The 25948-nt window shown below is 42.7% G+C and overlaps 2 protein-coding genes across 5 annotated transcripts in view; one reads left to right on the plus strand and one right to left on the minus strand.

Annotated features, from left to right (window-relative positions):
* The window catches only part of LOC147018250 (uncharacterized), a 91641-nt gene extending 84623 nt beyond the window's left edge, over positions 1 to 7018 (minus strand). Inside the window, exons 1-2 of the mRNA XM_085897772.1 lie at positions 6785 to 7018; positions 6371 to 6453 (exon numbers count right to left, since the gene is read on the minus strand). Of these exons, the coding sequence (XP_085753898.1) occupies positions 6371 to 6453; positions 6785 to 6823 (122 nt within the window). The 5' untranslated portion in view covers positions 6824 to 7018. The remainder of the gene's footprint in view (positions 1 to 6370; positions 6454 to 6784) is intronic.
* Positions 7019 to 7717: 699 nt separating this feature from the next.
* The window catches only part of LRRC8D (leucine rich repeat containing 8 VRAC subunit D), a 32801-nt gene continuing 14570 nt past the window's right edge, over positions 7718 to 25948 (plus strand). The window contains exons 1-5 of one of the 4 annotated variants that reach the window (XM_085897778.1): positions 7718 to 7970; positions 8158 to 8236; positions 22332 to 22369; positions 23822 to 24064; positions 24190 to 25334. In XM_085897778.1, the coding sequence (XP_085753904.1) occupies positions 23824 to 24064; positions 24190 to 25334 (1386 nt within the window). In that variant the 5' untranslated portion in view covers positions 7718 to 7970; positions 8158 to 8236; positions 22332 to 22369; positions 23822 to 23823. The remainder of the gene's footprint in view (positions 7971 to 8157; positions 8237 to 22331; positions 22370 to 23821; positions 24065 to 24189; positions 25335 to 25948) is intronic. The other 3 variants (XM_085897777.1, XM_085897776.1, XM_085897779.1) reach the window with 3 other exon arrangements.

Here is a 25948-nt window from a genome sequence, read left to right on the forward strand (position 1 = left end):
TTTCACTGTTTCAGAACCATTTTATTTACTTTTTTTGTACCATGCACCTCATATGGTCTTTGAGATAATGTAAGCCGAATATCACGTTACTCGAGCGCAGAACAAAGTCGAAGATAGCGCGACACGAACCCACAAACTTGGAAATAATATATAAGATTATTATTATTGATTAGACCCCGCTCACTATTACACAGCCCCGGGTTTGGCTTGGAGTGCTATGTTAAAATGACAAAACAGAATTTGGAATTAATCAGTGATATAGATGGCTAAACGAGGAGGAATATCTCAAGTATGTTCCAAGAGATATGCTAAAGCAAATAACAAATATCTTCCTGATTATAATAAGAATGAGGACAACACATACCTGATGTATTATGATGCTAACAATTTGTATGGGTGGGCTATGTCTCAATCTTTACCTTATGGAAAACTTAAGTGGGTTGAAGAAAAACATTATGAAAAAGTTTCACAAGACATTGTTGTCTCCTCTCAAAAAGAATTGGATGAGGCTGAAGTTGGATATTATTTTGAGGTTGATTTAAAATATCCAGAAGAACTTCATCACAAACATAAAGACCTACCTTATGCCCCTGATAAAGAAAGTCCAAGAAAAGAATGGTTAAGTGATTACCAACAGTCATTTAATATAAAAGGTAAATCTCCAGAAAAACTACTTACTTCATTAAATGATAAAGAAAGTTATGTTTTGCATCAAAGGAACTTGAGACAATATTTATCTGCTGGGTTGAGAGTGAGGAAAATTCATAGGATTTTGAAATTTAAACAAAGTCATTGGTTAAAGAAATATATTGATTTTAATACAAAAAGGAGAACAGAAGCAAAAACAGATTTTGAGAAGGACTTTTATAAATGAATGAATAATGCTGTATTTGGAAAGACTATGGAAAATGTTAGGAATCGACAAAACATAAGACTTGCTACATCTTGGAAACAGGCTTCAAAGTTAATTAATAGACCAAGTTTTGAGTGAGCGGAGGTGTTTTCAGAAAACTTTTGTGCTATTCATTTGAAAAAAAGAGAGTATTGAAATGGATAAACCTATTTATATAGGAACATCAATTCTTGACTTGTCAAAGTTGTTAATTTATGACTATTACTATAATAATTTAAAATCAAAGTATAAGGATAATGTGTCATTGTTACATACGGATACAGATAGTTTTATATTAGAAATTAAGACAAGTGATATATATGAGGATATGATTGATAATATTGATATATATGATACAAGTAATTATAAGTCAGGTGATGTGTTGTTTTCATCAAATAATAAAAAGGTTATTGGTAAGTTTAAAGATGAATTGTGTGGGAAGGTCATGAGTGAATTTATAGGATTGAGATCAAAGTCTTATGCTTTTACGTATATTGATAATAATAACATTGAAAGGTGTGATAAGAAGCTAAAGGGAATAAAGAAAACTATAAACAAGGAAACAATAAACTTTAAACATTATTACAACTGTTTAACCTTAAAGAAGGAAGAGTACACAAAAATGAATACAATAAGAAGTTATCAACATCAATTATATACAGAAGAGATAAATAAGAAAGCATGAGGAGCTTTTGTTGATAAAAGATATATTTCAGAGAATGGAATCAATAGTCTCCCTTATGGTTATAAGTATAAATGTTAAGATATTGCGTTGGGAATTTTAACAGGCTACTGCCATCTTTTTACTGATTTATAAATTATAGAACCAAGCAAAAACCAAACCAAAGAGTGGAGATGTAATCAGCCTTGGTATTTAAATGGGAAACATAAATAATGTGAGAAATATCAAAAAAGTCTGAAAGAAGAAATTAATAACCAGGGTAAAAGTAGATAAAACAAATAAGTGGATAAATTTAATTACAAATAAGTTGGAGGATGCAAATAAAATAAAAATATCCTTGAATGGACTTAAAACTTTGATAGTTATCAATTGAACAATGGAAAAACAATTTACTACAATCTCAAAATGATATGTGGCTCAGGAGGTGGTCAAATAAGAGCATTAAGAGAAGTTTATCATTTTATGTTTGCTCGCCAAAGAAACAAACCAAGAACCAAGTTCCAAGTTATTCTTTGTGAATATACTCGATGGAAATGAATGTTATCAGAAAATTAAGTTATTCCCTGAAGTAGAACAGGGGCAAATATTCGTTGGTTCGCTCTTTGAGTGGAATGAAAATATGAAAGGGAAGAAGTGATTTAATCAGTAAGTCTCAATCTTTCATAGTCTCAATTTTACATTTGCTTGTATGGGAGGGAAGGGGATAGGTGGGGAGAAAATCAGTCTCAATTTTACATTTGCTTGTATGGGAGGGAAGGGGATAGGTGGGGAGAAAATCAAGCCTATTTTGGGCTTTTGGGGCTTGAGTCAGAAAGTTTTCCCCCCTTTTCCCCATTCATTTGAATGGGAGTCTCAGAAACCCCATTTCTCATCTACTTTCGGGAGTATTTGATCAATGCAAACAACCTCAGCAGTATAGCTCGCTGGAGCTATCTTTTTCTTTGAAATGATTTTTTTATCAACCACTGTCACAACGGGAACCCAACGGGTTCACGGGTCGTCTCGTTTATTATATATTTCTTCAGAACCGTGGATTGTATTTTTAATAGGCTGAGTGAGTGTGTACATGACGTGATGGGTATATGACCCAGGGAATATTTGTTTGGGGGTAGAAAACTGATATGTCTGGTCCATGACTCATGTAATTGTATTTTGGGGGGGGCAGGGTGGGGTGGGGTGGATGAGGTTATACAACTAGCATGTTGGGTATATGATTTGTCAGGTACTAAAAGCTGCTGGCCATATTGAAAAAAAAACAAAAAAAACTAAACTAATAAAAGGCAATGTGTGTGTGTGTGTGTGTGTGTGTGTGTGTGTGTGTGTGTGTGTGTGTGTGTGTGTGTGTGTGTGTGCGTGTGTGTGTGTGTGTGCGTGGGTGCGTGCGTGTGTGTGTGTGTGTGTGTGTGTGTGTGTGTGTGTGTGTGTGTGTGTGTGTGTGCGTGTGTGTGTGTGTGTCCTCCATAACTCCAAAACCATAAAACCTTGCAGCCTGAAACTTTACGTGCATACAACGAAAACTCCAAGGAAGTGCAAGAGTGAAAATTGGATGTTTGGGTTAATTAAAACACCCCTTTTGAAGATGATTAATGGCCTTATTTAATGATATCCTTCATCAGGCAATCCTCGGCCACCTCACTCTCTGGGGTCTTAAGGCGTTTCCTGGGTAACCTCGCTGGGGTCTGAAGCCGCCATGTTTTTTGGCCTACTCAACCATGCCTTGACTTGGAACAGGTTTTCTGAACGATAAAGTATTTTTTTCACTTTGCTCACTCATATTAACGAATGCCTGTTCATCATAGCTACAAATCCCTGGGTACATTGCAATGCTTATAAATGCCCGGAGAAGTCAGCGTTCATTGATTTCTTTCATTTCCGCACATGCGATCGCCATGAGTATCTCCTAAACTAAAGAGAATTACAAAATTTGAACTCCTGAATTGAACTTGCAGCAGTTCCGACTCCTAGAAAAGTGTTCATTTGTCCGAATCAGACATATGTGACATTTTGGGCATCTCCAGGAGGTGTATGTTGAATATGACGGTTTGGTGATTGCCAATTGCGTGCTAAGGGAGCCGTTTCTTATCCACCGTTTCGTTGGAGTGCTTGCTTGAATGCTTAAGCCACTTGGTGAGCACTCTCCAAGCTGCTTGGTTGTTTGTTTCAGGAAAAAAGTACACGTGCTTTCAATCTCACATCAATTAAACGTACGTTTCCATCTTTGTTGAGTTCCGCGGTGCAGTGCAGTGGGTGCCTCAGGTGTCTCATCCACTTCATATGCAGGTTTCAGAATGTGGAATGGAGTCCTCCCAGGGTGGGCTCAAAATATCCACCTTTATTTCGGTAAGGGGTCACGATTCATGGACCAAGGTGTGAAGTTTTCCGTTGTCAGTTTTGTGCCGAAGGCTCTCTTCAGGATCATCGCTGAGCCCCGGACAGCTTCCAACTGCAGTTCGTTTGTCGCAATATTCCCAGGGATGGTTTTTAATATCTCTGTGAGGTTCTTAGCCATCATTCTCAAAGCTCCAACTATCACTGGTACAACCTTGGCATTCTTCAGCTTCCAGGATCTTTTCACTTCATTCTAGAGATCTTGGTATTTGGTCATTTTCTTGATTTCTGCACCATTTAATCCAACATCAGTGGTATTATCACCTCAATTGGCAATGCCTTCCTCTCTTTTTTATACTCAAGTATAATATCTGGTCGCAACACTTTGTTTTTGATGTTCACGCTCGATAGGATCATTAGGTTGTACATGAGCGGTACTTCCATGTTTTCAGTGATTTATTTTGGTTCATGTTCCCACAAATTCTCTGGAACTGGGATATCAAAGTTTTTGCAGATGTGCCAGTGGTTAACATTACAAACTCTGTTGTGTCGTTGTGTGTACAGCTCTTCTGACATGAGATTTGAATTTTTTTTTTGTGTTCAGTCATTAAGCATAACATATCACTCTCTTTGCTGAAGCCACCTCCACCCTTCACCTTTCTCTTTTTTTTTTCCTCCTCCCCCACTCACTCACTCTGTCCCCTCCTCGCTCCCCCCTCCGAATAAAATGTATCACTCTCCTCCCACACCTCTGTCGCTGTCTCTGTCTCTCTCTCACATGCCTCCTTCCAGCAGAAAATAGAAACGTTTGGTGAGGAAAGAAATATTGGTGAGGTTTGGTGAAAGAAAGAAAGGTGAGGTTTGGTGAGGAAAGGAAAATAGAAACGTTTGGTGAGAAAATAGAAACGTTTGGTCTCTCTCACATGCCTCCTTCCAGCAGAAAATAGAAACGTTTGGCGCTCTCCCCACTCCACCCCCCCCTCCTCACCCTTCTCCCCTTCCGAGCACCCCCTTCTTCACCCACTCCTCACTTCCCCTCCATTCTCTCTGCCTCACCTCCCCTTAATAACCCTATCAGCAAAGCGATGGATTGTATTTGCAATAACAAATAAAAAGGGCCTACTCTTTCCTTAAAAAAAAAATCCAGCCAATCAATTGGTATTTTTTATTATTATTTGGCCTGATGGGGTTACCAGAAGTCATTCTTATATTGAATTAGTGATGTGATTAATGGATACAGAATTTACAAATTCAAACAAAATTGTTTTTTTGCAAGCCAATTGGCTTTTCCTGCCAACAAGCAGAAAGGGAACAAACAAAAACGTCCAAATGTAGACAGCATGTAACAAGCCAAGGGAAGGCAGGCACGTTGAATGATGTATCGTATTCAAGGACACCAACAGCACCCACACGACACACCCAATTCAATCGCAGAATCCAGGTGCACGGTCGCCATCCACAACACCAACCCCATCACAACCTGACATCTGCTCATTGGGAAGGTGAAGGTCAGGGGCGAAGTGTTCGATCACGCACAGGGCATCAACAATCACAACGTATGGGGATTTTTATTTTGGTTTGCTTCTTTTGAGATCCTCGTGGAGGATCTCTAAGTCTTACTCACGTTGTTGTTCTTCATCTTCTTCTTGTGGACTTTTTTGTTTCACAGCCTACAGTTTTCATCGAAACTTCCTGAAACTTGGCATATAAATGTAAAAATACCCTGCACAGACAGTAACCATCTCCGATTTTGAAAATTCCTCCTAGAAAAAAAGTTATGACGTCAAAGTATTTTTGAATTCTGTTTGCGGGAATCGAACAGGGCATCAGCAGAGATGAATTACCGCACATATGATACATCACTATGACGTCATATCAATTTTATGACGTCATTCCTATTTTTTGACATTTTTTGTTTCACAACCCAGAGTTTTCATCGGATCTTCGTGAAACTTGCCATGTATATGCAGAAAGCCCACGCGCAGGCAGTAACCATCTCCCATTTTGGAAATTCTTCCAAGAAAAAAAAAGTTAACTTCATAATATCGCTGCTAATGCAAATCGCCTATACCATTGTCTCCGAAACTAGGCAAGCTGTTTGAATTTTGTTTGCGGGAATCAAGCCGGGCATTAGCACAGATAATTTATCGCAAACCTGATACATCACTATGATGTCATATTCGTTTTTATGACGTCATCATTAAGAGGACGAGGATCTTAGCTCATTTGAGCTTGTTTTTTTGTGGTAGAGAATGGGTTGGTGGGGAGAGGGGGGGGGGAGGTAAGAGGAGGGCTGCATTAACAGAGATGACTTGCTGATGTTTGACAACATCCACAACTCAGATATAATCAATCTGTAAGATAGCTGGACATGCGCACAACGTACACAGATGAGCCAATTCAGTCCAGACTACCTTCAATTTTAGTCCGAGTCACCCTGTACCCCTGTATCTCCATCCTGTACTTACGCTCGAGTCACGATTTCCATGAAAGGTGAGAGTTCAACGAGCTGCACGAGGCTGCAGACATTCAGGTCTCCCATACAGTTCACCTGATGAAAGCAAACACATGTAGACCATGCATCATCCGCCTCACATTCGCGTGGCTGCTCCCTGTCTATGTAATATCAACATGTGTGTACATGTGGACCTGACGTACATGACGTCACTGAAACAAGACTTTCGCACACAAGGTCACATGTAATCACGCTCCGGGCAGGTATAAAGCGTTCAAAACACCTTGCAGACCTCATGCGCATGAGGGGGAAACCACTCAGGGTACAACTATTGCAAGTGGACATTCCGAACGAAGCCGGCATGGCTTGCTCAAACACTCAACAAAAAAAGTATATGTCGGAGTGCGAGGTCCAAACGATCACTTACCCAGTTGACTAGAGCCTCAGCTTTATTTAGGTGGACCATGGTGTATTGTTATAGTTCTCTTCGAAAGTCCGCTCCTCGAAATGTTGCACTGCGGTTAATGTTGCGCTTTTAGTGTTTGAGGATAGACATAACTCAAACAAGAATCTAGAGAAACCGATCGCTGACGCCCATGAGCCATGGATACCGTGTACCTGCACGGCCAACGGACAGCGCCAGTTGCAGTTCAAACTATGAAGCTCATGTCTGATTGGTTAATCTAGGTATGACGTCGGCATGTTTACGTTTTTGAAGTTTTCGTGAGAATTTGGATCAATTAAGGCGTTTTCGATCTTCCGATACGTATGATTGTAATTATTTTTTGCTTAAATAGCGACTTTTCCGTCTGAGATAACGTGTGACTGTCAAAGATCACAATTAAGTCGATTATTAAATGGAACTTATTTAATATGTACGAGAGGAAAGCGCCGTGCACGGCACAACGCCGCGTCACGAGGGTTCAAAAGCTTTCACGGACAGAATGAAAAAGTGCGTGGGACAGCCGGCTTAATGACGTCCCCTCTGAAACACGCCGTCACAAGTGATTTCAACATTTATTATTTCGATTTGTGGCGATGACAAGCGGTAACCTCGAAAAATTTGGGAACGAGTCGAGGCTTGGAACGTTTCTGCGGCGAATATCGAAGAAAATGTTTGCACCATCCCACTGTTCATAGCATCGGTCGACGCCACCATTTCATACGCGTCGTGACGGCCATCGCGGTGTAGTTCGCGCCAACGCCTTTTTTATCGAGCCGACGATTCGTTCATGTCGAATTTGTTAATTACGATGACCCCGCCCACGTCCATCAAATATTGTGCAAAATTATATCTCGTATTTTTTTCCATGTACATGGAGCTCTTGAGGTAAGATAATATTAATATTAATAATAATAATAATAACAACTACAATAACAACAACAGTAAATAAATCCATCCATCCATTTTCTCTTGCGGTTTGAGTTGTCATCCAGTACTGTAATACCTTTTGAGATTCGGTTCTAGCCAATCACCTCACCTTTGATCAATACTGGACGGTGTTTAAGACCCAGTCCTCGCCTCAGAGACCGCCAAGCTCGCTCGAGCCACGGATAAATGAGCGGGAGTATGGAATCTCTGCATCATGGTCTCCTCAGTGCACTGAGTACAGGTTGGATACCGGGCTCACACCTCGGGACCCCCTCAGAATTTTCCGCCTTTTTCCTCAGAAAACGGGACTTTTCCGCCTCAGAATTAACTTTGTGTGAGAAAAGGGATTGATTTTTATTTTTATTTTTTTTCTAACCCGGATTTATTCACGATTGTTTCTGTCGACCTCCCCCCCCCCCCTCACCCAGCCTTCCCATTCATGGTCGGTTTGTCGTAACGAGCCGAAGGAGCAACGTTCTATCACTTTGGAAAAAGAACGTGTTTGAGGTATTTATTGTTCTATATTTTCTTATTACAGTATATTATTATCAATAATGTACCAGACTCGATGGCGCAGTGGTTACTGTAGTGTCTGTTCTGAGTCCTGGAGGTCGGCTGCTCCAAGGTCGGCTGTTCCCAGCCCGGCCGAGAAGGTGCTGCTTACTTACTTGACGCTCTGGATTTAAAAAGGAAAGAACACGGACAAACGACTATATGTTGGCAGACATTGCGCAGATTTGATGGGCTCAATAACCTCCTCCTTGCGTTGAACTTTCTTGTCAAGGGAAGTATTATTATTACTATTATTATTATTAGTGCGTGCCTGTACGTGCAAAATAAATAAATAAAGGAAGAAGAATTGTGACGTCAATTGTGATGTCATAGCACTGTATCCTGTCATTGGTTTGGTAAATAAATGGCCATAACTTGGGAACCACTTGTCCGATTAATATCAAACCTTGAAAAGGCACGTACTCAGGTTCCCAGCAATATACCTGGGAAGTTTCAATTAGATCGGACCAGTGGTTGTCAAGAAACAGTGGTCACAGACATACAGACACACAGAGATTGCTGGAATTATAGATGGATGGATTATGGAAGGGCTGGCAGTATAGCTGAGAGGTATGCCCACAGTCTAGCCTGGGTTCGAATCCCGATTCGGCTCTAAATTGGCATCCTGGTATTTCGCATGCAGGGCGATACATCAATGTGTACGCCATCCATCTGTCCGTGGTGTCCTGACTGCTGCCATTAGTAGGTGGACGTTATAGATCCCACGGTCTCTTTTGCGAACAGTATGTGGGCTATCGCCTGCACCCTGAACAAATTACAATTTCCCGTCACCTTCAGTCGAACGTCAGGACTGATCAACGGGTTCGTGAAAGTCTTGGGCCAAAACCATTCTTCGGCAGACCTCATAACAAGATGGGGTAAAAGTTGGGGCTGTTAAAGTGCTCGTCGATCAGTAATAATGGGTAATACGAAAGTATATGTTTGTGCTTGACATGATGGCTTGCAGGTACGCACACCCGCCTTGAAGCTGTCTCGCCCGACCCAGCTAAAAACTGTCATTCCGGTGTTTCACAGGCAGAGCGATTCATCAATGTGGTTGGCATTCCCCAGACAGACGTTAAACTCATGTCCCGTCTGCCATCATTGGTTGGTGGATGTTAATGATCCCACGGTGTCCTTCACGAAGAGTAGGCAAGCTGTCGCCGGCACCCTGGACAAACTCCAAATTCTTGCCTTAACTACTGCAGGGAGAGGGATGGCAAACCACCCAGCATGACCCTTCGCCAAGAAACTGCTTTGGTGGAATTGATGCTCTGAAACACAGTATGGTACCTCAGTCCCAATTAAATACACAGGTGTTTGAATCGTGTTGTTAGAACTTTGCACTGGATTCTACTGAGTTAGAGGTCCTTGGACATCTGAGGTATCTCTCTTTAACGTTTCAGTGTGGTTATTTTATTCTTGTTGCTCTGTTCATAATCTGATCGGAAGGTAGAGGCCATTTTCTACGTTTTGCACTTGTACAAATGGCATGGATTTATAAAGGTATACCTTGACGCTCAGGTATAATTGATCTTTATTTCTACGCTTTTTTTTTTTTTAGCTACGTTAATTTTTTTTAACGTACCGTGATTAATGTTTTTTAGGTTGCTGATTCACAGAAGAAAGGAAATATTAAAATTTTTGTACTTTCAATCGTTACACCCATCACTTTCAAACAGCACGTACCATTTTAAAGAGATTATAACATGGCTTTCCTTGAGGTATGCGACTCAAACTGTGGCTGCACCCTGATTACACCCTCTGTAACTGGATCTCTCTGAAGAGGTCACACACTGCCTGGAGTACCAAAGAACTTTACATGATTGGTATAAATAAAATACCCATTTACACGATTGGTATAAATAAAAATTTAACGTACCATGATTCATATCAAGGTACTGTGAGGCTCTTGAAAAGGTTGCTGTCGCCTGCTCAACCTGATCATACACAGATAAAAAACAAGACTACAAACAATTTCCTTGGACAGATTGGTCTACGATGGCATTCCTTGCCTTGCTGCATTTATTCGTAGTGTACCTTGATCACAGCTTCCAGGGCATTCACACGTCATGTTCACTGCAGATTGTCACCTTTAAACCTTGCTTGTGCAATCGTATTACTGTGTCCCACATCGTGGCTCTGATGACACAAACTTCATTTGCACAAAGATTATCCATTATGTTGCATATTTTCACTTGTCATTCCTCTCTTTGATCTCATGAATTCCCACTCCATGAGATTAAAACATTTTCTTGGTTCCTTGCATGGGTGATATCCAGTATCAAGGCCTGGGTAATTATGCTCGGTCACAGTGATATTGATGCGTGGACAATGCCCAGTGATTATATCATTGCAGTGATGAGGCTCGGTGGTGATGGTCGTGGTGCTGAGAGTCCTTTACATCACATGCTGGCAGCAACATCCTGTGCCCAAATTAAACGAACTCCATTAATGTCCCCAAATCAACCACACAGTTGATTAAAATTATATTTGCAGTGTCAAAAACAAAATTGAGTGTACATGTAGCTTTCCAAATTGTTTTATTGTAATTTTACTCCCCCCCCCCCCAAATGGCCTTTGGTAGAAAGAAAGAGAGAGGGGGGGCGAGACCCGCTCCCACCCCTCTCGGTCACTGTGCTCACTCTTAATGTGCCCAAATTCATGTAATCTAAAGGCCTGAGTGTTAGCTATGCTAATACGGCCCAGTGGGAATAAACAAGGCTCAACACAAATGGTTGCCAAGGGCAATTAAAATTTGGTGTTGGGCAACTTCATTTTTATGCCTTGAACATTCATATTGACAATATTGAATACTAGCAGGGGTATCCGGTGTTGCCGGGCAACATCGGGTCCCTCTTCCCACCCTGCCCCTTGAGGGACAAATTAATCAATATGGCTGAAATAATGATGCTATAGATGTTTATCCTCATCGTCTTGTACATGAATCTGGAGTGTGTTCAGTTAAACCAAGTTACTTGTAAAGTGCTTGCCAAGTGGCTTAAGCACTCAAAGCAAGAACTCCATTAGAAACTGTTGATAAGGAACGGCTGGCTTGGCAAGCGCTAGCTAGCTGCTTGGTAAAACACCACTGGACATCTCAACAGCATACAGTACAAACAAAACACCGACAAAAGGACTTTTTAGGTCATCTCTACCGAGATGACCTAATAAAGCCGGACCGAATGTCCGTCCGTCAACAATTTTTCTTTCCAATCTTGATGAAACTTAGTATGTGGGTAGAGGTCGATGAGTGTTGCACAACGATATAACTTTTGTCCGGGTTCAAGGTCAGGGTCAAGGTCACGAGGTCACGTAAGTTATAAAAATCGCCATTTTCAAAACCTATCTAGTCTGCCATTCTACAAGATATTCGGCAACTGTTTATTGATTATGATTGCAAAAATATTATCTTATATCTAACCGGACAGATTTTTGAATTTCCGTCCCGTTTGGCCGCCACGTAACCTGGAAGATGGTCAAAAACACCTCCCGGTACAAAGAAAACTTTTTACTTCTGATCTTGATGAAATTTGGTATGTGGGTAGAGGTCGATGAGTGATACCCAACGACATATTTTTTCCCCGGATTCAAGGTCAGGGTCAAGGTCATGTCACAAAAGTTGTGAAAGTCGCCATTTTCAAAACCTATCTAGTCTGTCATTTTTGGAGATATCTGGCAATGGTTCATCAATTATGATAGTAAAAAACATTATAGAGATGACCGTCACCCCCACACGGGGGTAATTTTTTCTTTTGTTTTTAATTAAAGACTTCAAATATGAATCATGAGTATTTTTGTTGTAATGAAAACGTACCTTGTTCAGACACGAACTCGGCTTTATATATTAGATTAGCGTGGATGGGCTCGTTACGCTCGCCTCTCCACACGCCGTTGCAGAGATTGACTTCACAGATTTGCTGTGTTGGCATGTTTTAACACCAATCATACTACAAACATTTCTTTTCTACACATTTATTTATAATATTGGTGATATTATATTTATTTGAAATATTATTTGTGATATAAAAAGGTCCAAGTGGTCTAACTGGTCAAGCGTCTAAGCTGTCTTTGGGATCTTTTGGGTCTTCGGGGTCTTAAGGGTTTTGGGGAACTAACGTTCAAACGTGATTAATAGACATGTATAGTCTTCACTGACTGACGGACGGCTTCACTGCCTCACTGATCGTTTTTTCGTTTGTACATATACAGTCATGTGCCGCTTTACGACGTTTCGGTCAACGATGGACCGCATATATGACGGTGGTCCCATAAGAATATAATGGAGCTGAAAAATTCCAATCGCCTTGTGATGTCGTAGCCGTCGTAGCGCTGCCAGTCGTATAAAAGTACAGTATAGCACATACAATTACTGTATGTACAGTACATAATACGTGATAACGATAATAAACAATTACAGTGTGGCCCTGTTATAACGCGATCGTTGAGGTCCATAAAATGTCATGGAGATCGTCGCGGGGTCGCGCTAAATCTGGATTTAAGGAAATCACCATTCAAACGAACCCAATGTTGACCTAACATCCTAAAACGCCCCGATTTTCACCCTATTTGACCCGTTTTTTGCACGTTTACCTTCTCGCAAGTAAATTACCTTTGAATTAAAGAATTCCACGAATAAATCGTTGTTGTTACAGTAGGAATTAAAACACAATTTAATTTTTAGTAAAGCTTTTTATGTTATTAAAACATTCGCACTGTTCCACAAATATATCACAATTGACAGGTGCTTGTTTTCTCATTTGTAAATTATAACATCGATGCAATGATTATTTATAAAATCCAAATGCTATTTATTCACCTTTCCATAATCGATGTGAGAGGAGATTGTAAGCAACCCCTAACAACACACATGGCCGTCATGAACAGCGCAAAGGTAAAATGAACACATCTTCCATCTGTCTTGGATGTGGGACAAGATGTGGAGCTGGAAGATGGTGATATTGTTGATCCTGACCCCGTATAGGCCTCGGGCCTAGGCGAATGTGTGTTTGTATCTTAGTTTTTAACAAAAAAGTTTAAAAAGTTAAAAATAAATAAATATTTTTGTACAGCTGTATAATGTGTTTGGTGTTTTCGGGTTAGGGTTATTACAAGAAGAAAGAAAAAAATTCTATATTTAGTGTAGCCGAAGTGTAGTGTTTATATAATCTACAGTGGTGTACAGTAATGTCCTCGGCCTTCACATTCACTCACCACTCACTCACCCAGAGCAACTTCCAGTCCTGCAAGCTCCATTTATGGTAAGTGCCCTATGCAGGTGAACCATTTTTTAAAATCTTTTATACCATATTTTTACTGTACCTTTTCTATGTTTAGTTACACAAATACTTACCTTGTGTTACAATTGCCAACAGTATTCAGGACAGTAACATGCTATACAGGTTTGTAGCCTTGGAGCAATTGGTTATACCATATAGCCTCGGTGTGTAGTTGGCTATACCATCTAGGTTTGTGTAAGTACACTCTATGATGTTTGCACAATGACGACATCGCTTAACGACGCATTTCTCAGAACGTATCCCCGTCGTTAAGTGGCGTATGACTGTATAGATTAGGCAACAATGAGACACCTCACACGAAACTGCCATGTTTGCATGATCTTTCTTTTTCTTTTTTTCTTTCTTTCTTCTTCGTTCTAAAAAAGGCTCCAATTATTAGTGCATTCCTACTATTGCAGACATCGCTGCATGATGACGTCATGTGTAGGGATGTCTCCCCCCCCTCCATACTTCACACGGGATGTTTTTGCTTGTAACAGTCATTACAAATTCTGGTAAGCAAACATTGAGTTATATGCGACACGTCACTGTCTCGCAGACAGAAAATAAGTGTGTTTAATGTCCTTTAAAATTTTATTTTTTATTTTAAATGAAATATCACTATTTTCTTTCCTCTGCATTATATGAGAATTAACGTACCTTCGTTGGGCGGTGTATATTAAGGCCCGGTCACACCTTGACGTTTTAGCCAACGTATGCCGATTTTTGAATTTTTTTTTCTAAAACGCTGGCACACGTTGAATACGTTATGGGTAAGTTTTGATAACATTGAGAGCACGCTGAAAAACACTGCCATACGTCGTTGTATGCTGGCTTTAAACGTTGTACTTTTTGGTTGTCCTCAAATTTTTTCATGCTTGAAATTTCACGACGTATGCCGGCATATGACTCACACGTTCCGCTACGCTGGCCACAAGTTGTATGCACGGTCTGCGATCGTTGACAGACGTCAACACATGCTACTTGTAAGTTAATCATAAGTTGAGACACGCCAAGGTAATGTTTAGCGTACCCGAAACTTATTTCTAACCTATGATGAATGTGTTGTTGGCACGTTACGCGATCGTTGCCACACATCGACAGACGTTACTTTTAAGTTACTCATAGGCTGAAAGACGTCGGTATAATGGATCGTCCTTGCGTCAGCGGCCACGGCCAGGACACTTATTTGCAGCATTCTTCAAACTTTTCTTCGGCATGACAAGGATGTTCACACTTCGATGTCTAGCTTGGCTATGATTCCAATTGTCCATCGGCAGCGTCTATTTAAAATAGTCGAGTTTGAGCGTTTTAACACGTTCAGAAGAAACGCTTCAAATTTCAAAACCCCAGCGTCAAAAAACAAAGGCGAGTGATAGCAATTTAATTCGTTCATTGTAAACAATGAAAATAGCTGAGTGGTACCGTTTAAAAGTCGTTGAGTGTAAAAAAAAATCCAATTGTTGAGCGCAAGCGTCTACTTTCAATTGTGGAGATGCAGCCATTTAAATCGTTAAGTGGCAGCCTATGAATAGCAAACCCTACGTCACCGGCAAAGATAAACTGCTGCACGATATGGATAAGTTAGGCTATCGTTGGGCATAGTTTGTGAACGCTGGCTTCACGATAATTATTCGTTGTTATATCGTATCTATAAGTAATCAAAGCGCCCTATGCACATTATTAGTTCATTGTGCATTTGTCCAACCCGTTATGAATAGACCTAAATTCGAACAATGGTGAAAAGATGTCTCCTACCCGTGGACACGCGGACGCAAGGACGATCCATCATAACCCACACCCTCCCCCTCACACTCACCTACTACTGCCAACATGAACAAACTAATACTGATACTGTTACTGCTGACATGGACATCGACTCAAAAAGGACTCGAAAACACTGTTGGGTTCCCCTTTTATGAGCAGCATTTTTATATACCAATTCCCAAAACCGCTGGGAACACGTCTTTATATGGCAGTTGTAAGCTAGAAACACGTTCATTTTTTTTTTTTTTTTGTCGACCGGAAGACGTCATTGGAATATGTCTCCATAATTCGATGTGTGTTGGGACTACGTAAAGAATTGGTTCAAAGCACATCAAACATAAGTTAGAAATAAGTTTCGCGTAAAAAAGATATTACCGCGACGTGTTTCGACTTATGAGTAGCTTATAAGTAGCCTTTGTGGACGTGTGTAAGCGTCCACATATCGTGTGTAAAACTTATCCCCATCGCATGCGGAACGTGTGTCATACGCCGAGTACGTCGTAAAATTTTGAACATGTTTAAAATTTCTTGACGTACTCTACTTACTACGACGTATGATAGCGTACTTTAGCATTCTACTCACTTATACCAAACTTACTCATACCGTATTTGACGTGTCCCAACGTTTTAGACACATTTTTCTTAGGTCGGCATACGCTGGCAAGATCGCCAAGGTGTGACTGCGATGTTGACACTTCCATTTCTACGGCAGTTATGATTCGAATCGTTGTGCGTCAACCTTTTAATAGGCTACGTCACGACATCGTCGGCGATGCGTGCAACGCGCTATGCCTAAGTTAGACTATCGTTGGGCATCGGTTGTGTAGGCCGACAACAGGTTCAGCATTCGTTGGTATAAGTTATCTATAACACAACGAAACGTTCTGTGTCCATTACCAATGCGTTATACATAAGACCAAGTCGCTATGAATACGTCCGAATCTTTAAAAAAAAAAACAACAAAAGTTCAACGTAAGCCAGCGTTTTACATACATTTTAATACGTTGCCATCGCTGGCTAAAACGTCAAGGTGTGACCGGGCCTTTAGACAGCTGCCATGATCGCTGCGGACACAACATGCATTCTCTGAGTTGTAATCAAAATGTTACTTATTTTTTCCTCAAAACGGTATCTTCATTTAATGATAGAAGATGCATTGTTCAGTCTTCAAATGTACATGAGGCCTTTAAAACAATGTGAGTGATGTGGAGAGAAAAAGAAGGTGGTGATTTCTGGAGGGTGTGGCCTGTAGAATGGGTGGCACTTATGACCCATCCACAAACAGACAGACAGACCTACAGACACGAACTCAGTTTATATTATTAGATATATGTACAAAACTACCTCCTGTATTGATAATAAAAGTTAACAGGTGTGTTTTTATGACACGACTTGACGTTCGAGTCTGTGATCACATATGGTCCTTCATTAAGCTAATTGTGTAATTGACCTGAACGAACATGAACCTTACTTGATGCTCACCTGGTTGCTTCCAAGCCAAAACGTATTGATTTCTGAGTAGAATAGTGCTTGTGCTAAATAACAAGAATTGTTGTGATTTTAGTTCAAATGTATGAATGACCCAATTAATGCTTTCATTCAAAATCTTGACTCTTACTGTAATTATTATTACGAGTGCGTGCCAGTATGTGCAGCTTCGTTCCTTCGCTCTCGTAAACGATGACTGGATTGGGGCATTTTTTTCAATTAGATCGGACTAACCGTATCATAAATGGCCATTACTTGGGAAACACCTGGGAAACATACTCAGGTCCCCAGCGTAAATTGTGACGTCGTATCATACGAAGAAGAAGAATTGTGACGCTCCCTCTCTCTCCTCCACTCTCTCCCCCCACTCTCACCCCTCCTCTCTCGCCCCCTCCTCTCTCGCCCCCTCCTCTCTCTCTCTCTCCCTCTCTTGAATTGTGACGCCCTCTCTCTCGCCCCTCCTCTCTCCCCCTCTCTTGAATTGTCTCGCCCCTTTCTCGCCCCCTTTCTCGCCCCCTTTCTCGCCCCTTTCTCGCCCCCTTTCTCGCCCCCTCTCTCGCCCCCCTCTCTCGCCCCCCTCTCTCTCGCCCCCCACTCTCGCCCCCCACTCTCGCCCCCACTCTCGCCCCCACTCTCGCCCCCACTCTCGCCCCCCACTCTCGCCCCCACTCTCGCCCCCTCTCTCGCCCCCTCTCTCGCCCCCTCTCTCGCCCCCTCTCTCGCCCCCTCTCTCGCCCCCTCTCTCGCCCCCCTCTCTCGCCCCCTCTCTCGCCCCCCTCTCTCGCCCCCCTCTCTCGCCCCCCTCTCTCGCCCCCTCTCTCGCCCCCCTCTCGCCCCCTCTCTCGCCCCCCTCTCGCCCCCCTCTCGCCCCCCTCTCGCCCCCCTCTCGCCCCCCTCTCGCCCCCCTCTCGCCCCCCTCTCGCCCCCTCTCGCCCCCTCTCGCCCCCCTCTCGCCCCCCTCTCGCCCCCCTCTCGCCCCCCTCTCGCCCCCCTCTCGCCCCCCTCTCGCCCCCCTCTCGCCCCCCTCTCGCCCCCCTCTCTCGCCCCCCCTCTCGCCCCCCTCTCGCCCCCCTCTCGCCCCCCTCTCGCCCCCCTCTCGCCCCCCTCTCGCCCCCCTCTCGCCCCCCTCTCGCCCCCCTCTCGCCCCCTCTCGCCCCCTCTCTCGCCCCCTCTCGCCCCCTCTCGCCCCCTCTCGCCCCTCTCTCGCCCCCTCTCGCCCCCTCTCGCCCCCTCTCGCCCCCCTCTCGCCCCCTCTCGCCCCCCCCTCGCCCCCCCTCGCCCCCCTCGCCCCCCTCGCCCCCTCGCCCCCCTCGCCCCCCTCGCCCCCCTCGCCCCCCTCGCCCCCCTCGCCCCCCTCTCGCCCCCCTCTCGCCCCCTCTCGCCCCCCTCTCGCCCCCCTCTCGCCCCCTCTCGCCCCCTCTCGCCCCCCTCTCGCCCCCCTCTCGCCCCCCTCTCGCCCCCCCTCTCGCCCCCCTCTCGCCCCCTCTCTCGCCCCCTCTCTCGCCCCCCTCTCGCCCCCTCTCGCCCCCCTCTCGCCCCCTCTCGCCCCCCTCTCGCCCCCTCTCTCGCCCCCTCTCTCGCCCCCCTCTCGCCCCCCCTCTCGCCCCCCTCTCTCTCTACCAAGTACAACAATTAATTCAAACCTTGGGAAAAAACAGCATTCAAACCCTTGGGAAACAGCTGTTTCCCTTGGGAAAATTCAAACCTTGGGATTAATTAATAATTTGAACAATTCATTTAAACCTTGGGAAAAAAACCTTGTAACTTGGGAACCGCTTATCCGATTAATATCAAACCTTGAAAAGGCACATCCGCAGGTCCCCAGCAATATTCCTGGCAAGTTTCAATCAGATCGGACCGTCAATCGTGCAAAAATAAATAAATAAACATTAATTGTGACGTCATTCATGATGTCATAGCACCGTGTCTTGTCATTGGTTGACAGATAAATGTCCGTAACTTGGGAACCGCTTATCCGATTAATATCAAACCTTGAAAAGGCACACCCGCGGGTCCCCAGCAATATTCCTGGCAAGTTTCAATCAGATCGGACCGTCAATCGTGCAAAAAAAAAAAAAAAATTATAAATAAATGAATAAACATTAATTGTGATGTCATAGCACCGTGTCTTGTCATTGGTTGACATAAATGGCCGTAACTTGGGAACTGCTTATCCGATTAATATCAAACCTCGAAAAGGCACATCCGCAGGTCCCCAGCAATATTCCTGGCAAGTTTTAATCAGATTGGACCGTCAATCGTGCAAAAAAAAAAAAAAAAACATTAATTGTGACGTCATTCGTGATGTCATAGCACCGTGTCTTGTCATTGGTCGATAGATAAATGGCTGTAACTTGGGAACCGCTCGTCCGATTGACATCAAACCTCAAAGGCACATCTGCGGGACCCCGGCAATATTCCCGGCAAGTTTCAATCAGATTGGACCGGCGGTCGTCGAGAAACGGTGGTCGCAGACACACACACACACACACACACACACACACACACACACACACACACACACACACACACACACACACACACACACACACACACACACACACACACACTGCTGGAATTATAGATAGATTATTATTATTGTTATCATTATTCATTACTAGCAAATAAAACCCGTCGCTTCGCTGATGGGAATATTATATATGGCCTGGTGTTGGCACAGTGGTTAGGGCAGCGGCTTGGGATCCAAAAGGTCCTGAGTTCAATCCCCGTTGAGCCACTGAATTAATACACCAGGGTGTTGACTCAGCCTGTCATCCTTCGAAGGTCGGCGAAATGAGTACCAGTGCACTGGACCGGTGTATACCCCGGTTAAAATAGGTGTACCATATCCCTGTGTGTCGTAAGAGGCGACCAGGGTTGCGTCAGGAAGGGCATCCGGTGTAAAACATGTGCCAAATCACTATGCGGATCATACGGATGATCCGCTGTGGCGACCCCGAACGGGACCAGCCGAAAGAAGAAGATATATATATATATATATATATATATATATATATATATATATATATATATATATATATATATATATATATATATATATATATATATATATACATATACACACACAGAAGTGGGTATGGGGAGGGCGCGGACACTTCACCACACATTGCTCTACACTCCGGGAGGTAGGAGCGAAGAGGATGGGGGGGAGCAAAGAAGTGGAGATCGGAGAGGAAGGTGTGGTGTTCCAGACCTGCATTTGGTAGTGGGACCTGAAGGGGAGGGGGGGGGGTTGACTTTCATTTTGGAGGGGAAGGGGGGGTGGTCCTGTCTGCCGGCATCAGTACAGGATTGAATGAAATGGGGGAGCGTTCAAACAGAATGGCAAAACCACCCATCACTTTTAAACAGCACGTACCATTTTAAAGAGATTCTAACATGGCTTTCCTTGAGGTATGTGACTCGAACTGCGGCTGCACCCTGATTGCACCCTCTGTAACTCAATCTCTCTGAAGAGGTCACACATTGCCCGGAGTACCAAAGAACTCGCAAAGCATAAAAAAGAACACCCCTCCAGCAGCCGGTCCCACCATCAAGCCCAAATCCCGAAGCCTGGCTCAAGCCAAGACACCCTCGAGCCCATCACACCAAAGCTGCAATGCTTACTAATGCCCAGACGCCAGTGTTTCAAGCCTTTATTTAATTTCTTCACAAGTTTTACAACCAAAGTCCGAAAAGCCCCAGAATCTTTCAACCTGAGCCAAATCCCAAAATTCAAACCGTGGAATCGAACCCAGCAGCAGCTCTGCCCACCAAACAAGTGCCCATCCACCCAACCCGCACACTCCCGACACTCTGGGCTCAAAACACAGCATAACATAACCACCTCCAAACCACAACATTACCACCTGTGGGTACTTATCACAATCACCCATTGTTTATCACTTTATGAAAGTAGGATAGGAAGTTAACAGCCTAAATGTTAACAACATACAGTTAACAGGTGGGTGACAGTGTGACCACTCCTCACTTTCATAAATGCCAATGTGAGCCAATGAAAAAAGCCAATAATTCACAAGGTTTCAGAAAAGCGATGATAATAGAAAACCTATACACCAAGAAAACCTATAGAAAACAACGAATCGCCAAGATCTTGTGAAAAAAGCCAAGGAGTGGTCACACTGGTGGGTGAGTGAGGACACAAAAAAAGTTTGCGGGGAGGGAAGAAAGGGATGGATGGAAAGTGGGTTCACATCAAGTTCCACAGTTCATGAACACACGATACTCAAATCTCAAACTAGGTTCCCACTGTTGTGCGATCCGTTACGAATGCCACGATTGGCCATTCGTAGCTGATCATGGAATTTCTCTGAAATTTCAGGTTTGGATACGAGGTGATGCGAGTCTATACATTTTGATACGATTTGTTGCGCTCGGATGCGATCTGTTCACAATTTGTCAATTTCAGGTGTCACGATCTGTCACGGTCTGATCTTCCGTTCAGATACGATCACATACGTTCCGATAGGATTGTTTCGATTGAGTCCACGATTGGGTCTCGATCTGACACGATCATCACGATCGGGATCCCCGAATTGGGACGATCTGGTACGTGCAGATACGTTCCGATACATTCATCAAGAACCAATGCGCTCCGTTACGATAGGATACGATTGTGGTCGCGATGTCTTTCACGATCATGATCGAGGGTGATCACGATTTGAGCTACGACTGGAACCCGACGGGTATACATACAGCCCGACTGACCATGGACTTCATTGTTTCTTGAACTTTTACCGAGTTGAGAACACATCTCAACAGAGCATGGTGTTTGTCTTGTCTAAGATCGATCCCGATCACCACAATTTGGAAGCACCATAAGATGCGATCTGTCGCGCTTTGTTACGATGCAATACGATCTGATACGATGATCCCGATTGACAATTGATCGTGTTGATCGTAGAAAAATTTTGAACCGTTCAAAAATTTTCTACGATTAACACGATTGCCACGGCTGACCTCAAGATCTGATAAGATCTGATAGGATCACCACGATTAGTCAACGATTAAGACCACGATTTCAATCGTGCCACGCATCGTGATAGTGGGAACAGACTATCAGGGTCAACACGAGGTGTAAAGAATGACTGATGAATGAGTACCCACCTGCTGTGCCTTTGTCTGCCATTACGTTTCCTGGAGCATCTACAATGAGCTTGGGTTTTGGAAATGACTCTCCCCTAATAACCTCTAAAGTACTCCACCAGGGGGTGCATCTCTGGGCGGTGCTCACCATGACCGCTCTGAGGCGAAGGTTACATTTTAAACTTTTGTCAGATTTTACTAGGACAATGAAACACGTTTGTATATGTACTTCATTCATTTTCAGTTATATCATCTAACATTGTCTTGAATGTCAGTTTGTAATCTTATTTTCAAAAACATCACCAGCTGTGATAAAAAGTCATTTACACCACTGTCTATTGTCTCGCCATGACTTACAAACATCGGTTTATTCCATCCATCCCTTCTCCCCCATCCATCTGTTGATGAAGACCAGCAGGCTTGGCACCTCAGGGCGCAACACAGGCAGGTGGTCATTCGTTGTATTTTTGATTGTTTGTCAGAGGGACAGTGCAGAGTGACAATGCTGGTACTTTTGCCATGTATTGCTATGGCTCGCAAATGAACATCCAAGAAGTTTACAGAGCGCTCATCAAGTGGCTGAAGCATTCCAACGAAACGGTTTATGTGGAACAGCAGGCTTAACAAGCGATTAGTGATTGCCGATCAGTCATAGTAAACACTCTCCAGAGATCATGGCCTTTCCTTCATTTATTTGTTCATTTATAAAAATGTTTTTTTTTTTTTTTTTTTTAGCAGTCGGAACTGCTGCTAAGTTAAATTCCTCAGTTTAAATTTTAAATTTTGAAATTTGACTCGGGTTAAGAGATTCTATAGGTTATCGCATGTTTGGAAATGAAATGAAGCCACGAACACTGGCATCTGAGGGCGTTTATAAGCATTGTGATGTATCCAGCAATTCGTATGTATGATGATCAAGCATTCAATAATATGCGTGAGGAAAGTTGAAAAAAAATAACTATCATTAAACCATTGTGGCCTGTTCCAAGTCGAGGCATTGTTGAGCAGGCCAAAAAAAATTGCAAATTAAGACCCCACCGAGAACAGCAAAGTGACCAAGGATGATTTGATAAAGGATAATCTCGAAAATTAATTTTAAAAGGTGTGTTTCCATTAGCCCAAACACCCAATTTTCATTCATGCACTCCCTTGGCATTCCCTGAGTATTCATGCAAAGTTTCATGGTTTTGGAGTTATGACACGCACACACAATTGTACAGTATCAGCTATTCCTTTAATATTATTTAAAGGATTGCTGTAAATGATGCTAATTTCACAACATTTTCATTCCTTGACATTCCTTGAGGAGGGGGAATTTGGTGGTTTACATGCCTTTCAAAGGCAACAAATACACAGATTATGAAGGGAGTGATTAATAGGGCAAGATTGGTGGGAGGGCTTTAGATGCATTACAGAGGGGAGTGGTCATGCTTGTTAGCTTCTGGACACACTTTGACACATGTCCTATAAATTTTTTTTCTTACATACAAACTGCACTTATGCTATCCGTTTATTGATGACATAACTAATCTATCTTACGCCCATTACTCCCATAACTGTTTCCGCAACAATATATATCATGCTGGGATCCTACATTCTTTGTTTAGTCTGTCTTATTTCTGTCTTTGTTTAGTTGTCTTAATGTCCTTTTATTTCATGTAAAAGTATACTGTCCTTGTCCTGTTTGTCATTTTTTTTATTTATTTTTATTTTTTCCTTGATAAAATAAACGAAGAACGTAGGGCACTATTTTAGTAAATAAATATGCTTATGATGGGAATTTTTCAATTATCACATAACTTTGGTGCAAAATTTTAAATTACAAATGTTTCCTTTGTCATTGTCTCAATTTCTTGCAATGCTTATAAAATTGACTGTCATGTTAATCCGTGTGTTGCAGAAATGTTCACAATCACAGAAATTTCATCTTTGAGTGAAGTGCAATCTTCTTTTCGGATATTAAAGCCTTGGTGGGATGTCTGCCTCGATTACCTCACTATCGTCATGATGATGCTTTCTATATTTGCTGGCACAATGCAGTTTTCACGTGATCAGGTGTACTGTTTGCCAAAGCTCGAGCACAATATGACGTGCACGTTTGAGGGTATCGTTAACCTCCATTCGGCAGTATCTGCAGCACAAAGTGAGGAGTTTTTTATTATTATTATTTTTATTTTTTGTTTTGATTGTGAGACAACGTTGTACTTCCTGGTGACATCTTTTTTTTGAGGTGAGTAAACGTAAAAGCTAATTGTCTTTATTTTTCAGACGTTAAACCATCTGGAAAGTCATCTGGCATGGAATATATTCAATACATGTTTGTAAACCAGAAGTGTTATAATGATGCTTTACCATGGATCTCGAAATACATCCCTTTCCTTGCTCTCATCCACACAATAATACTGATGGCAAGTAACAACTTCTGGTTCAAATACCCCAAAACCAGTTCAAAGATCGAGCATTTTGTGTCGATCCTAGGAAAGTGCTTTGAATCGCCTTGGACGACAAAGGCACTTTCGGAGACTGCTTGCGAGGAATCTGAAACCGTTGGTGGAAATCAGCAAGTCCGAAGCCTTTCCAAGGAATCATCGGTAACGGTTTCCACCAAAAGGGATTTTCTTTCGAACATCGGAGGTACGAGTGGTGACGGTAGTGCTTCTGGAACGCCATTACTTCAAACAAAAAGCAACGTGGCCAACCCTCATGAGAAGCCCATGGAATCTCCAATGAGAGGTGGTGGAGAAACCATTCTTGACAAAAAAGATGGAGAGCAGGCTAAAGCACTGTTTGAAAAAGTTAGGAAGTTTCGTCTTCACGTTGAAGAAAGTGATACCATCTATAAGCTTTATGCGTTGCAGTGCGTTGTAAAAACACTCAAGATCCTCTTCATCCTTGGGTACACTGTGTATTTTGTCGACAGAATAACATTTGTGCATGAATGTGTACCTGATGTCGAGGACTTTGTGGGGTACTCCACATTCTGTTGCACTCACAATTTGGCTCCAATTTTGAAGAAGATCTTGTACACGTACATGGCGGTAATCGCATTGTTTGGCTTCGTTTGTTTCTATACTCTGGTCTGGCTTTTCAAGAGGCCACTGAAGGAGTACTCATTTGAAAAGGTACGAGAGGAGAGCAATTTCAGTGACATTCCAGATGTAAAGAACGATTTTGCGTTTCTGCTACACATGATCGATCTCTACGATGCACTGTACTCGAAACGATTTGCGGTGTTTTTGTCCGAAGTGAGCGAGAACAAGCTGCGCCAGTTGAGTTTGAACCAGGAATGGTCGTATGAGAAACTCAGGCAACACGTAAACACAAACATGCAGGATAGGCTTGAGCTCCACCTCTTCATGCTCTCTGGAGTTCCTGAATCTGTTTTCGACATTGCAGATTTGGAAGTCTTGAAGGTATGTTTTGTTTCGTATGTTTTGCCGTTATCATAAAGTTCCTGTTAGAGGGGCAGTACAATAAAGCCTCAATAACGAACTTCTTTGTGTAATTGTTGCATTGGATACTGTTTATAAACATACAGCAAGTCTTGGATAATTGCAGTTGCGATTTGTGGCCAAAATATTCGATTTTGCAATGCTACCGTAAGACAAAAATTCAAACCGAATGCATGAATTACTTCCAGCTGAGCCGCAGCCAACAAGAACCATCTTAGATATGCAGAAATAAATTTTAATTCCAATGTGCACGTATCCCTCCGTACCCGCTTGGTGGAAGACCAAGTCTATGAATGGGAGTGCCCATTTAAAAAAAAAAAATCTGTTGCATATGTTAAGTATGCAATTTTCATTACATATTTCTTTAGAAACCTCCCCAAACAGCATATGGAAAACTGGTGTGATAACGTGCAGGTTGTATTTTTTTTGGCCGCCCAATCCGACCACATTTATACAGCAGATGGACGAGGGAGTTATTACGACATTTAAAGCCTACTGGGGCGGGCCCGGAGGTGAGTGCCAGTATGTGCAGCCCTCTCTCGCCCTCCCTCTCTCGCCCCCCTCTCTCGCCCCCT

The sequence above is a fragment of the Eptatretus burgeri genome, chromosome 10 (genome assembly GCF_056783735.1).
Source record: "Eptatretus burgeri isolate ZD-2024b chromosome 10, Ebu_testis_v1, whole genome shotgun sequence".
NCBI classification, from domain to species: Eukaryota; Metazoa; Chordata; class Myxini; order Myxiniformes; family Myxinidae; genus Eptatretus; species Eptatretus burgeri.